This window comes from Symphalangus syndactylus, chromosome 18, assembly GCF_028878055.3.
Source record: "Symphalangus syndactylus isolate Jambi chromosome 18, NHGRI_mSymSyn1-v2.1_pri, whole genome shotgun sequence".
Lineage (NCBI taxonomy): Eukaryota > Metazoa > Chordata > Mammalia > Primates > Hylobatidae > Symphalangus > Symphalangus syndactylus.
In genome coordinates, this window is record NC_072440.2 from 68,030,001 (window position 1) to 68,044,027 (window position 14,027).

General features: G+C 50.8%; 1 protein-coding gene across 1 annotated transcript in view; it reads left to right on the forward strand.

The window, feature by feature from the left end:
• The window catches only part of LOC129467340 (SEC14-like protein 4), a 15,250-nt gene extending 4,611 nt beyond the window's left edge, over positions 1 to 10,639 (forward strand). Inside the window, 10 exon segments of the mRNA XM_055251752.2 lie at positions 4,730 to 4,772; positions 5,056 to 5,116; positions 5,260 to 5,448; positions 5,742 to 5,837; positions 6,515 to 6,575; positions 8,189 to 8,272; positions 8,591 to 8,697; positions 8,773 to 8,912; positions 9,004 to 9,173; positions 10,500 to 10,639. Of these exon segments, the coding sequence (XP_055107727.2) occupies positions 4,730 to 4,772; positions 5,056 to 5,116; positions 5,260 to 5,448; positions 5,742 to 5,837; positions 6,515 to 6,575; positions 8,189 to 8,272; positions 8,591 to 8,697; positions 8,773 to 8,912; positions 9,004 to 9,173; positions 10,500 to 10,639 (1,091 nt within the window).
• The last annotated feature ends 3,388 nt before the right edge of the window (positions 10,640 to 14,027 follow it).

Sequence of the window (14,027 nt, forward strand, 5' to 3'; positions counted from 1 at the left end):
CCCCTGGACCTAAAATGATCCTCCCGCCTTGGCCTCTCAAAGTGCGGTGATTATAGGCATGAATCACTCTGCCTGACCCCCTCTGTTTTTCCTTAACTTCATTCCACATCTGTCTGTCAGTTCCATTAGTTTCATCTGATGCCAGTTCCAGCAGGGCAGGGATGTGCCTGCCATGGTTCTCTCAGCCTGGCGCATAGTAGGTGCTACTAAAAAAAAAAAAATCTGTCCTCATATCCCATGAGCATTGCCCAAACCACTGTCTACAGGACAAGAAACCACACTCTGGTTCCTAATTGAAAAATCTCCTATAGCCGGGCACAGTGGCTCACTCCTGTAATCCTGCCTTTGGGAGGCCAAGGCAGGAAGATTGCTTGACCCAGGAGTTCAAGACCAGCCTGGGCAACATGACGAAACCGTATCTCTACAAAAAATTCAAAAATAAGCCAGGCGTGTTGGTGCACGCTTGTAGTTCCAGCTATTCGGGAGGCTGAGGTAGGAGGACGGCTTGTCTCAAAAAACAAACAAACAACAAAACAGAAAATCACCTATAAACTGATTCTTTTTTAAGCCTATAAGAGAAGATTATGACCAAATATGCACTAATAAATTTGAAAATCCAAGTGAAGAAAGACATATTTCTAGAAAATAATATGTAAGACCAAAATCCAGCAAGAAGAAATAGAAAATGTCATCAGACCAATAAATATTAGAGAAATTGAAATGGCAGCAAAAACTTCCCCTCCCCCAAAATTCAGACTCCAGTGGTTCTACAGATGAATTCCGCCAGAGTTTTAAGATCAGTTGGCCGGGCGCGGTGGCTTACGCCTGTAATCCCAGCACTTTGGGAGGCTGAGGCGGGTGGATCACCTGAGGTCGGAAGTTCGAGAAAAGCCTGACCAACATGGAGAAACCCTGTCTCTACTAAAAATACAAAAATTATCCAGGCATGGTGGCGGGCACCTGCAATCCTGGCTACTCGGGAGGCTGAGGCAGGAGAATCGCTTGAACCCCAGAGGTGGACGTTGCAGTGAGCCGAGATTGTACCATCACACTCCAGACTGGGAAACAGAGAGAGACTCTGTCTCAAAAAAAAAAAAAAAAAAAAACAGTTAATTTCTAGCTCATACAAATTGCTTATGAACCTATGAGAGAGTGAAAGTTACCTTATAAGGTTTGAGTAAGTTTGATTTCAAAGCTAGATCAGTACAATTTTTTTATTTCATTTTATTATTATAATTTTTTTGAGACAGAATCTTGCTTTGTTGCCAAGGATGGAGTGCAGTGGTACAATTTCGGCTCACTGAAACCTCCACCTCCCAGGTTCAAGTGATTCTCGTGCCTCAGCCTCCTAACTAGCTGGGATTACAGGCATGAGCCACCACACTCGGCTAATTTTTTGTATTTTTAGTAGAGACAGGGTTTCACCATGTTGGCCAAGCTGGTCTCAAACTCCTGACCTCAAGGGATCTGCCTGCCTTGGCCTCCCAAAGTGCTGGGATTACAGGCAGGAGCCACCACGCCTGGCTAATACAATTTTTTAAAAAAGATAATTCTCAGCCTATTTTACTTATGAATGTAGATATAAAGAAGTCTAAATCAGGCCAGGCGAGGTGGCTCACACCTGTAATCCCAGCACCTTGGGAGGCCAAGGCAGGTGGACTACCTGAGGTCGGGAGTTCCAGACCAGCTGGCCAACATCGTGAAACCCCATCAATTAAAAAAAAAGTAGTCTAAATCAATATCATGTACTAGAATCCAATAAGGCATTAAAATTATGCAGCATGACTGGCTGGGCATGGTGGCTCACACCTGTAATCCCAGCACTTTGGGAGGCCGAGGCAGGCAGATCACGAGGTCAGGAGATCAAGACCATCCTGGCTAACATGGTGAAACCCCGTCTCTACTAAAAATATTTTAAAAAAATTAGCCGGGCATAGTGGCGGGTGCCTGTGGTCTCAGTTACTCAGGAGGCTGAGGCAGGAGAATGGCGTGAACCCGGGAGGTGGAGCTTGCAGTGAGCCGAGATCGCGCCACTGCACTCCAGCCTGGGCGACAGAGTGAGACTCCGTCAAAAAAAAAAATTATGCAGCGTGACCAGTGGAAGTTTGTGCAAGAATAGTTCAACAACAGAATATCTATCGGTGTCATTGAAAACATTAATGAGTGCTAGAATTGAGAAATTATGTGGCTATCTCAATTAATGCAGATAGAGCATCTGAAAAGGTTCAAATCCTACTTACAAGACAAAACAAAAGTCTTACCAATCTAGGGATAGAAAATACAGCAATATTGCCAGATACAGAAATCAGTAGCGGGCAGGGCATGGTGGCTCACACCTGTAATCCCAGCACTTTGGGAGGCCAAGGCAGGCAGATTGCTTGAAGTTAGGAGTTCACGACCAATCTGTCCAATAAAAATACAAAAATTAGCCAGGCATGGTGGTGCATGCCTGTATTCCCAGCTACTCAGGAGGCTGAGGCATGAGAATTGCTTGAACCTGGGAGGCAGAGGTTGCAGTGAGCTGAGATCTGCACTCCAGCCTGGGTGACAGAGTAAGACTGTCTCAAAAAAAAAAAAAAAAAGATAATGAAAAGTCAGATACCATTCAAAACAGCAACAAAGCCCATAACATACCCAGGAGTTTACCCTAGAACACACAAGACCTGTACAGCAAAAATCTTAAAATCTCTGAAGTATATAGAACTGCCCTGTTCAGTTTGATAACCTGTAGCCACATATAACTGTAACGATTAAATTAAATTAAAACTCCAGGTCCTCAGTCACACTTGCCATGTTTCAATTGCTCTGTAGCCTCAGGCAGCTAACAGCTACCAAAATGAGCAGCTCAGGTATAGGATATCTCCATCATCACAGAACATTCTCTTTGACAGAATTGACACAGAAGATGATTTTAATAAATATATAGCCCAGAGCAAAGATCGGGCAGGTGAACTTGGTGGCTTGTCTTCAAATATTTGCAGAATTGCCACACTGACAAGAGATTACATATATTTGTTTGACCTCTGATGATGGGGCTGGAATCATCACAGGGCAGATTTGGGTTCAGTCAAAGCTGCTGAGGAATGGAATGGTAATGCCTGCTGTGGTAATGAGCTCCCCATCATGGGAGATAATCAAGGCTGAGCTGTTGCACTGGGGGTTATTTCTTTTTTTTTTTTTTCAGACAGGGTCTCACTCAGTCACCCAGGCGGGAGTGCGGTGGTGTGATCTTGGCTTACTGCAGCTTCCTTCTCCTGGGTTCAAGCAATTCTTGTGCCTCAGCCTCCCGAGTAGCTGGGACTACAGGTGTGCACCACCGCGCCTAGCTAAGTTTTGTGTTTGTTGTTGTTGCTGTTGTTTGAGATGAAGTCTTGCTCTTGTCCCCCAGGCTGGAGTGCAATGATGCGATCTCGGCTCACTGCACCCTCTGCCTCCTGGGTTCAAGCAATTCTCCTGCCTCAGCCTCCTGAGTAGCTGGGATTACAGGCACCTGCCACCACACCTGGCTAATTTTTGTATTTTTAGTAGAGTTGGGGTTTCACCATGTTGCCCAGGCTGGTCTTGAACTCCTGACCTCAAGTGATCTGCCTGCCTTGGTCTCCCAAAGTGCTGGAATTACAGGCATGAGCCACCACGCCTGGCCGGGAGTGATTTCTGGAACTGGTTCATGATCAGAGCAGAAGAGGCCTGGATAGCATCTGAGATCCCTTCCATTTGAAAATCTCTGACCCCGCATATTGTTTCAGCTCCGTGAGTGGACAAATTCCTCAGTGAGCCAGGGGTCTCAGACAGCAACAGTCAAAGCATTTCTAAAACAGAGCATCATGTTTTCAGTTAAAGTGTGTCTATTTCTTCAAAATAGGTAATCACGATAGCTACTGTTTATTGAGAACCTACTGTGAGCCAGGTATTGAGCCAAGCACTTTCTATACATTATCTCATGTTCTTTGAATAACTGAAACAGATAGTGTTCTCATTTAACTGATTTAAAAAACTACGGCTCAGAGAAGGTAAGTGACTTGCTTAAGGTTGCACAGGAAATAAAAGGGTAACACTAGACTTTAAGCCCCAGTCTGTGTGAATCCAAACCCCATGCTCCCCACCACCCCTAACACTGTGCAGGTGGTGGGTGGGGGTGTCTCTGCTTCCTGAGGGACATCAAATACAGGCTAGACTGGCCTCCAGAAGGTTGTAGGAAGACTGGAAACTGAAATCAAGGGCTCTCCAGTCTTCTAGAGGATTAAAGATCCTTAAGTTGTTAAAAAACATTTCTAGGTCAGGCACAGAGGCTCGTGCCTGTAATTCCCACACTTTGGGAAGCTGAGGTGGGACGACTGCTCGAGGCCAGGAGTTCAAGACCAGCCTGGGTAACATAGCAAGATCCCTACCTCTACCAAAAAAAAAAAAAAAATCTAAAAAAAATTAGCCAGGCATGGGGGTGTGGCCCTGTAGTCTCAGCTACTCGGGAGGCTGGGGTAGGAGGATCACCTGGGCCAGAGGCCACAGTAAGCCATGATCACATCACTGCACTCTGGCCTGGGCAACAGAACCAAGACCCTGTCTCAAAAAATAAACAAACAAACAAACAACCATTTCTAGATGTTCAATGTATTATTGGGGTGTCAGGAAAAGGCTGGGGACATCTTAGCTATTTCCTCGTGAGTTTTTAGGCAACAGCTCTTTCTAGATCTAGCCTTGAGCTTCTACTTACCTCCTCTTCTTCTTGCAGCTCGAAACTTTGACCTGCAGAAATCCGAGGACATGCTCCGGAGGGGAAGGATCTGTGATCCCCACTGCCCTGCCTTCCACGCACCGTGACCCAGGGATTCGCGGCAAAAGGGTAGAGACTCTGGCCCTGTCCCATTCTCCTGTTCCTTCTTTCTTCCTCCCCTGATCTCTTTCTGCATCAGACCCAAGTCCCCCCAGCCCACCTCCTGTCCCCATACCCAAAGCCTGGGTATGCTCTGGCGGGATCTTGGTGGCTGTAGGCAGAGGGACCTAGCCTGGTGTCCCCAGGTTCCTGCAAAACCCGATAGCTCCTGCTGTGCCCCTGCAGCACATGGAGTTCCGGAAGCAACAAGACCTGGACAACATTGTCACGTGGCAGCCCCCTGAGGTGAGCCTCAAGCAGCACCCCCCAGGCCATCTGAGGCCCCCAACCCCCGACCTCATCTCCCACCCACCACACCCAGCCACCTGATGGAGTAGGGACCCAGCCTGGTGAGCTGGATTGAGTCAGGACCTTACCCACACCTCCAGGTCATCCAGCTGTACGACTCGGGTGGTCTTTGTGGCTATGACTACGAAGCCTGCCCTGTGTACTTCAACATCATTGGGTCTCTCGACCCCAAGGGTCTCCTGCTGTCGGCCTCCAAGCAGGATATGATCCGGAAGCGCATCAAGGTCTGCGAGCTGCTTTTGCGTGAGTGTGAGCTGCAGACTCAGAAGGTGAGCAGCTGGGGTGGAGCTGGGCCTCATCTGTCTACAGGGTGGCACCAGGACCAGAGAAGTGTGGCACCCTGCCCCCTCCCCAGCCCTCAGCACCCAGGGCTCTGGTGGAATGTGGGCTTCTCCCACCCTTACCCCCCTGTAAAGGTGAGGTGTTGTCCATCTGCCTGGAAAACACTGTGGGCTGCCAGAGGGTGGGATGGCAGGAAGGTGGGGAGAGGTGCCCAAGTCTCTCTGACCAGGATCTCCTGGCTGGAGCTGTTGTCTGACCTATATGACTCTGTCCCAAACAGCTGGGCAGGAAGATCGAGATGGCGCTGATGGTGTTTGACATGGAGGGGCTGAGCCTGAAACACCTATGGAAGCCAGCTGTGGAGGTCTACCAGCAGGTAAGACGGGCGGCTGGCTTGGGGCTGGTGTGGGCAGTGGCTCCCAGCTGTGAGCCCTAGCTGTGAATTGCTGTGAGAATCCAGTGAGATAGAGGGGTGGGGATGCCCTGTAGGGGCTCCACAGACCAGCCAATGATGCTGGCCTAGAGTCCACCCTCCACAGAGAAAGGGGAGCAAGATTAACACAAAGAGGCCAGGCATGGTGGCTCACGCCTGTCATCCCAGCACTTTGGGAAGCCAAGGTGGGAGGATCACTTGAGCCCAGGAGTTCAATATTAACCTGAGCAACACAGGGAGATGTCATCTCTACCAATAATAATAATAATTTTTACATTAGCCTAGTGCAGTGGCACGTGCCTGTAGTCTAGGTACTAGGCCTGTAGTGCCTGTACTAGGGTGGCTGAGGCGGGAGGATTTCCTGAACCCAGGAATTCAAGGTCGCAGTGACCTGTGATTGTGCCACTATACTCCACCTTGAGAGACAGAGTGAGATCCTGTCTCGAGAACAAATCAACAAACAAAAAAAGAATAACAGAGAGGAGGAGGCACATGCTTGTGGGGAAGGTAGAATGGGCCAGGGATGGGCCTCTTGTCTCAGCAGCATCAGAGGCCACAGAAACCCATGGGCAGGAGGTGATGGAACAGAAGCCCCAACCAGACTCATATTGACTCCACAGTTTTTTAGCATCCTGGAAGCAAATTATCCTGAGACTTTGAAGAATTTAATTGTTATTCGAGGTAAGCCCATGACTGGGAAGACCTCCTGGGGAGGGAGAAGCAGGACTGGGGGGTATAGTAGGTAAGTCGTGGAGTTAAAGTCTTCTTCAGCCATCCTTTGTGAAGAACCAGGTTTTGTGTGGTTGGTTTCTGGTTAGTTATTTATTTATTGAGATGGAGTCTCGCTCTGTCACCCAGGCTGGAGTGCAGTGGCACAATCTCCGTTCACTGCAACCTCTGCCTCCTGGGTTCAAACGATTCTCCTGCCTCAGCCTCCCTAGTAGCTGGGATTACAGGTGCATGCCACCATGCCTGGCTAATTTTTGTATTTTTAGTAGAGATGGGGTTTCCCCATGTTGGCCAGACTGGTTTCAAACTCCTGATCTCAAGTCATCGAGCCACCTCGGCCTCCCAAAGTGCTGGGATTACAGGCATGAGCCACCGCACCTGGCCTCTGGCTTTATTTTTTAGCTTCAGTCCTTCACAGACTGATATTTTTGTAATATACAAAATCGTGCACTGGTATGTTGCACCAATGTCAAGTTATAAGTTTCTAAATGTTTGCTGTTACTTACTTATGTCAGTGTGGGCTGGGAACAGATAGTCCATGGACCACACTAGTGGATGGACACGCTTTGAACGGGAATGGTCCCTGGCTGCCCTGGTGATGTCATGTGTTCCAGAGTCAGAGGATCTGGTTCAAATCTAACTAGCTCTACGATTTTATCCAAGTCTACTTAACCTCACTGAGCCTCAGTTTTCCCATTCTGTAAGATGAGGATACAATAGCCCCCTCCCCAAAGATAACTATGAGGTTAAATTAAACTGTGTGGAGAAGACGGAGCGCAGAGCTTGGCCCACAGACAGTGCTCGGTTGAATGTGAGCAATTCAGGGCAGGACAGGAGGTCTCATGTAAATGTCACACCCAAGAAGATTCCAGACAACCTGGAGTGTGGAAAAGAAGAGATACTGTTAGGGAATCAATATTGCTGACCCTAGAGCCAGCTTGTGCTCAACCCCTTACAACTGGGTTGGGGAGACAGCCATTTGTTTTTTATTTTTTTAATTTGTTTTTTTCTTTTTCTTTTCTTTTCTTTTTTTTTTTTTTTTTTTGAGATGGAGTATCACTCTGTCACCCAGGCTGGAGTGCAGTGGCATGATCTTGGCTCACTGCAACCTCTGCCTCCCAGGTTCAAGCAATTCTTGTGCCACTGCCACCTGAGTAGCTGGAATTACAAGCATGCACCACTACGCCCAGCTAATTTTTGTATTTTTAGTAGAGACAGGGTTTCACCGTGTTGGCCAGGCTGGTCTTGAACTCCTGGCTTCAAGTGATCTGCCTGCCTCAGCCTCCCAAAGTGCTGGGATTTCAGGCATGAGCCACTGCGCCTGGCCTGAGACAGCCATTTATTGAAAGCCAGGAACTATGCCAGGTGTTATACATACATTATTTCACCTTCATTTTCCAGTTAACTGCACTAAGAGAGGGTGGGTAACTTGCTGAAGGTCACACAGCAGAGAGTGGCAGAATCCATATCTGTCCACCTCCTGTCCAGCACCTGCTCTTGGCTGTGGCTCTGTATCCCCACGTCCTTTCTGGTCCAGCTTCTCAAGAGATTTACATATGTTTCAGCCCCAAAACTGTTCCCCATGGCCTTCAACTTGGTCAAGTCATTCATGAGTGAGGAGACACACAGGAAGATTGTGATTCTGGGAGGTGAGTGACGTGGCCCCCTGGTTGTGTCCATCTGCCTGGGAAGCAGAGGTCGACGCTAAAGACCCTGCTTCTCCCTGGCTTGTCCTCTACTCGGGCACTGCCCCTGGCCTGACCCTGGTGAGCCTCCACACACACGGGCAATGCCTTGGGTCCTAGACCATGGGCTGGGAGCCACATAAAGGTCTTGGGTACTCTTAGGAGTAGGCGCCCAAGGGAGCATGCCCAGGTCATATCGGGTCCCCTCACCAGGCTCAGCCCCCTCTGCCCTCTGTTGAGTCTCCTGAGTCCCCTTGGAGTCCCCCTCTTGCTCCCACGCAGACAACTAGAAGCAGGAGCTGACAAAATTTATCAGCCCTGACCAGCTGCCCATGGAGTTTGGGGGGACCATGACTGACCCCGATGGCAACCCCAAGTGCCTGACCAAGGTACAGGGTGCCCAGAGGATGGGGAAGGAGGGGAGAAGCTGTGATCTAGTGCCCATGCACCCCCTTCACCCACAGATCAACTACGGGGGTGAGGTGCCCAAGAGCTACTACCTGTGCAAGCAGGTGAGGCTGCAGGATGAGCACACGGGATCCGTGGGCCACGGCTCCTCCCTGCAGGTGGAGAACAAGATCCTGTTCCCAGGCTGTGTGCTCAGGTAGGGTTGGCAGCCAGTCTACACCTGGGCACATCTGGGAGGGGCCTGGAGCCCAGGCAGGGGGCCGCCAGTGGGGCTCTATCCACTGCAGGTGGCAGTTTGCATCGGATGGCAGGGACATCGGCTTTGGGGTCTTCCTGAAGACCAAGATGGGGGAGCGGCAGAGTGCTAGGGAGATGACGGAGGTGCTGCCCAGCCAGCGCTACAATGCCCACATGGTGCCTGAGGATGGGAGCCTCACCCGCCTCCAGGCTGGCGTCTGTAAGAGCTACAGGGTTTACTGGAATTGTTTTCCCTGCCAGTCTACCCTCTGCTTGCCCTCTCTTTCCAGCTCTCAGGAGGGTGGGGGGATCTCTCTAAGCTCCAGGGGAGCTGGCTTTGGGGCCATGGATCGGATGAGTGGCCCCTACCTGTGGGTATGAGGGCAGAGACTCATTGTGAGGGAAGAGCTGGTGTTCAGAACCTAGGGCCTCGGGCTCAGCTCCTAAGAAGCCCCTATACCGGGGTCACTGGACTAAGAGACAGGTAAGTAAGAGGCCATGGACTTAGAGTCAGGGGTCTTGGCAAAGGGACCACCCAGTTGCATGAACCACCCCACTCCAGGAGTCCCAAAGAGGTGACTTCCTCCAGGTGTTTTTCATTCACCCCCAGGCCTTCCAGGCCAGATGCAGCTCAGTCAGCTTTACCAGAAGCAGCATTGCTCAGGGACACCACTGCCCTTCCACGTCTATTGGGAACAGAGCTAGGAGAAGGGGAACCCAAGGTTGATTTCCTATGGGGAAGAAAGGTGTGGCTTATGCTTAAGTCAACACATTACCTTGTTTCATTTTGTGGAAAGAGAGCATTAGGAGAGTAGAGACAGAGAAGTCTGCGCGACTCATCACACCGAGTTCATGTTTGACCTTGGCATTGAAGGACATGCCTTCTGCGAGACGGAAAAGCGGCTTATGTAGCCCAGCCCATTCCTCCTGGGGTAGCAGGGCTCCTCCCTGGGTTGGGACATCTGGATAAAGGAATCCCAGTACCTCCCCTCCCTTGCTCTGTGACCGCTGAAAGATCATATCACCTCTCTAAGCCTCACTTTTCTCATCCGTAAAATGAGGATGACATTGCCTTCCGCATGGGGCTGCTTTGAGGATTCAGGGGCTATAATGTGTGATGGAATGCATGGTGCATGGAGAGGCCCAAGAGCTACCTGTGCAACCGCAACCAGGCGAGGACGCAGTACGAGCATATTGTGTCCGTGGGCCACAGCTCTTCCCTGCCGGTGAAGCTCGAGATCCTGTTCCCAGGCTGCCTTCTCCCTGGCTGTGTGCTGTTCTGTGTGCTGGTGACCATCATGATTCCTTTATGTAGTGCAAGCCACCATGGAGATGGCAGTGAGCAATGGGCTTAGGGCTGGGCACAGGCTGGCCCTCAGGCCCCACCCACCATCCTGGACAGCTCATTCCCGAGGGTTCCAGGGATGCAGGACATTGCAGGGATGCAGCTCATTCCCAAGGGTTCCAGGGATGCACCCATGCAGGGCTGGCTCTTCCTGCAGATGTGCGGGGTTCGTGCTCCCTGATCACCTCTCCATCACTGCAGATGTCCTGCGCTTTGACAACACCTACAGCCGGATGCATGCCAAGAAGCTCAGCTACACTGTGGAGGTGCTGCTTCCTGACAAGGCCTCCGAGGAGACGCTGCAGAGTCTCAAGGTGATGAGACCCTCCCCAACACAGTGAAGACCCCAGCCACCTCTGCCTGTGCGCTCCAACCCCTTCACACCCACCCCCCGACCCCTGCCCTCCCAGGCAGGGTGGTGCTGAAGGTGGCTGCAGAGAGCCACTTGTCCCACGTTACCATCTCAGCTCATTGTGGGCTCACCTGGCACAGTGGCCAAGCAGGAAGGGACCACCAGTGCATAGGCCATGCTGAAGATTCAGACAGGAGCCTCTTTCCCTGTTCCCAGAGAATGGGGCTGCTGAGAATGAGAACGCTGAAGATGATCCAGTCCACTGAGGATGGGTCCTGCCTGCAGAAGCTGCCCTTTCACCCATCTCGACAAGATCCAGCCACCCAGGACTCGCCCATGCCTGGTGTTCCAACTTCAGGGGGTGTGCGTGGCTCCCAGGCCCTGTGGACATCACAGCTTCAGGCCTGAAGAGCAGAGAAGCCCCGTTCTCTGCATGTAGGAGGTCAGCAGGGGTGGCCAGGCCCAGCTGGAGGCAGCTGGGTGAGGGTCCTGGTTCCAGCAGAGCACTGGGGCCCATCCAAGCTTGTTCTGCCACCACCGGATGGAAAATTGGAAATGGACTGGGTGTGGTGGCTCACGCCTATAATCCCAGCAGTTTGGGAGGCTGAGGTGGGCAGATCACCTGAGGTCAGGAGTTCGGGACCAGCCTGGGCAACATGGTGAAACCCTGTCTCTACTAAAAATACAAAAATTAGCCGGGCATGGTGGCGTGCGTCTGTAATCCCAGCTACTCAGGAGGCTGAGGCAGGAGAATCGCTTGTACCCAGGAGGCGGAGGTTGTAGTGAGCTGAGATTGTGCCACTGCACTCCAGCCTGGGCAACAGAGCCAGACTCCGTCTCTAAACAAACAAACAAATAAAAGAGCATTGGAAATGGAGAGGTGGCACCTGGCATGGGTAACCATTAGAGGAAAAAACCATGCTCAGCCTTCCAGTTGAGTGGGTAACAACTGAGTCTCCAGGGAATTCCCAGTGACCTCCCCTCCACGCCTGCTATGATCCTGCCAACATTTAGCTTTGGTTCTCTTGGCAGCTGCACCATTCATGGGTGCATATATGTAGAGTCTGAACAGGTGCTCTGCCGCTAGAAACAGCAAACCATCTAAATTAAACTCCTAAAGCTAGTGCCACGAGGCATTCCTGTTCCAACTGGGTGTTTGAGAAGATTGGCAAAAAAAAAAAAAAAAAAAAAAAAAAAAGGCTGTGCTGGCTCCAAGAGGATGGCCTGGGCTGTCAGGCAAGAGTCACAGGACATCCCCATGTCCAGGGGCTGCCTCTGCATCGGAGATGTGACAGGCATCCCCACTATGCTGTTGCACTGCGTGGCCACGCTGTCTGCTGCTTCCCCAGATGCAGTGATATTTGGAGTGCCCAGAGGCACTTGGGCTTCCATGGCAGGCTGTGGCCAACTGGAGCTGGGAGGACCCTGTGCTAAATTTCACAAGGCCCACCAGTTGTCATGATGGGGGATTGTAATGCCTCACTTCAGCTTTGACATCCTCTGCCTAAAAACCAGGGGTTCCTAGACTTAAACTCTGATTCTTGCCCATGTAACTACCTACAGCCAATTTTCCATCAGCACAGCCTTGTCTGGTTTCCTTGCAGGTAGCAAGGATTGCTCTGCCCCATGCACAAGTGTTTCCTGAGACTGATCACAGGACTCTGATCACAAATACGGGCTGGCTGGGAGGTGGCAAACAAAAATGGGGTCAGGTGCAGGCACTCGTGACTGAATTGCAGTGAGCAGTGGTCGCCTGCAGAGGTGAGAGCAGAATCTCCTACCAATTCAGGAGGGGAGGGGCACACTGGGAGCTCAGCAGGGGCACATGTCCTCAGCAACCCCATTTCTAATTCTTTTTTTTCTTTTCTTTTCTGAGATAGAGTCTCTGTTGCCTAGACTGGAGTGCAGTGGCACCATCTCAGCTCACTGCAACCTTCACCTCCCAGGTTCAAGCGATTCTCCCACCTCAGCCTCCCGAGTAGCTAGGACTACAGACATGTACCACCACACCTGGCTGATTTTTGTATTTTTAGTAGAGATGGGGTTTCACCATGTTGGCCAGGCTGGTCTCAAACCCCTGACCTCAAGTGATCTTCCCGGCTCAGCCTCCCAAAGTGCTGGGATTACAGGTATGAGCCACCATGCCTGGCATCCATGTCTAATTTTTAACACTGTCACTTTTTGACAAAACTGAAAAAAAAGTCACCCAGAGAGGGGCAGTGGCTTGCCCAAAGTTTGTTTCTTCATTTATTCACTCATTGATATTAATTTAATTTAATTTAATTTTTTAAAAGTAGAGACAGGCGGGGCACGGTGGCTCACGCCTGTAATCCCAGCACTTTGGGAGGCTGAGGTGGGCAGATCACGAGATCAGTAGATCGAGACCATCCTGGCTAACACAGTGAAACCCCGTCTCTACTAAAAATACAAAAAATTAGCTGGGTGTGATGGCGGGCACCTGTAGTCCCAGCTACTCAAGAGGCTGAGGCAGGAGAATGACGTGACCCGGAGGCGGAGCTTGCAGTGAGCCGAGATTGTGCCATTGCACTCCAGCCTGGGCGACAGAGTGACACTCTGTCTCAAAAAAAAAAAAAAGTAGAGACAGGGGTCTTGCTATGTTGCCCAGGCTGGTCTTGAACTTCTAGGCTCAAGCCATCCTCCCTGCCTCAGCTTCCCAAAGTGCTGACGTCACAGGTGTGAGCCACTGAGCCTGGCCTGCTTTTGGGTATCTGGTTTATTGAGTATCTGCCCAGCACCAGGCATGGCAGACTCTGGGGACACCGAGGACCCTGGGCTGACCCAACTGTGTTAACCGGAGGTTTGCGCTCATGGAGGGAGGGAGGTGGAAGTGACACCAGTGATCAGTTATCAAGTGGGTGCACTGTCACCATACATGCTTGGTTGGAGGCAGGAGCCAAACTCTGGGGGAGCACCCAGCCAAGAAACCTGACAAGGGGTCACGCATGCTTTGTCCAAGGAGGAGGTGACCTTGAAGGGAGAGCTGTCGGATGTGCGGGATGACGGCAGGCGAGCCTTCCAGACAGGAATGCGGGGTGGCTGGCCAGTGGGGCAGGGGTGTCTGAGGCCAAAGGAAAGCTGGAAGGGCTCTCCCAGCCTGGGGCAACGCTGGTAACAACTCGCTGGTATTTCCTATTTCTTCATGGACAACTGTGTACACATTAAATAGTTATTAATAATTAATAAAACCATTTTATAATGCCGGTTAGAAAACAGCTGTGTCGTTTGTCAGGAAAGGATGGCAAAATCTTGACAGGAGGCCACATATCAAAACTCTGGCTCAAAATGAGGCAATTGGAAATACCTAGGCCTCACTTGTCCAGATAATGGAGGTGGGACCTGCCCTTCCTAGCCCATCT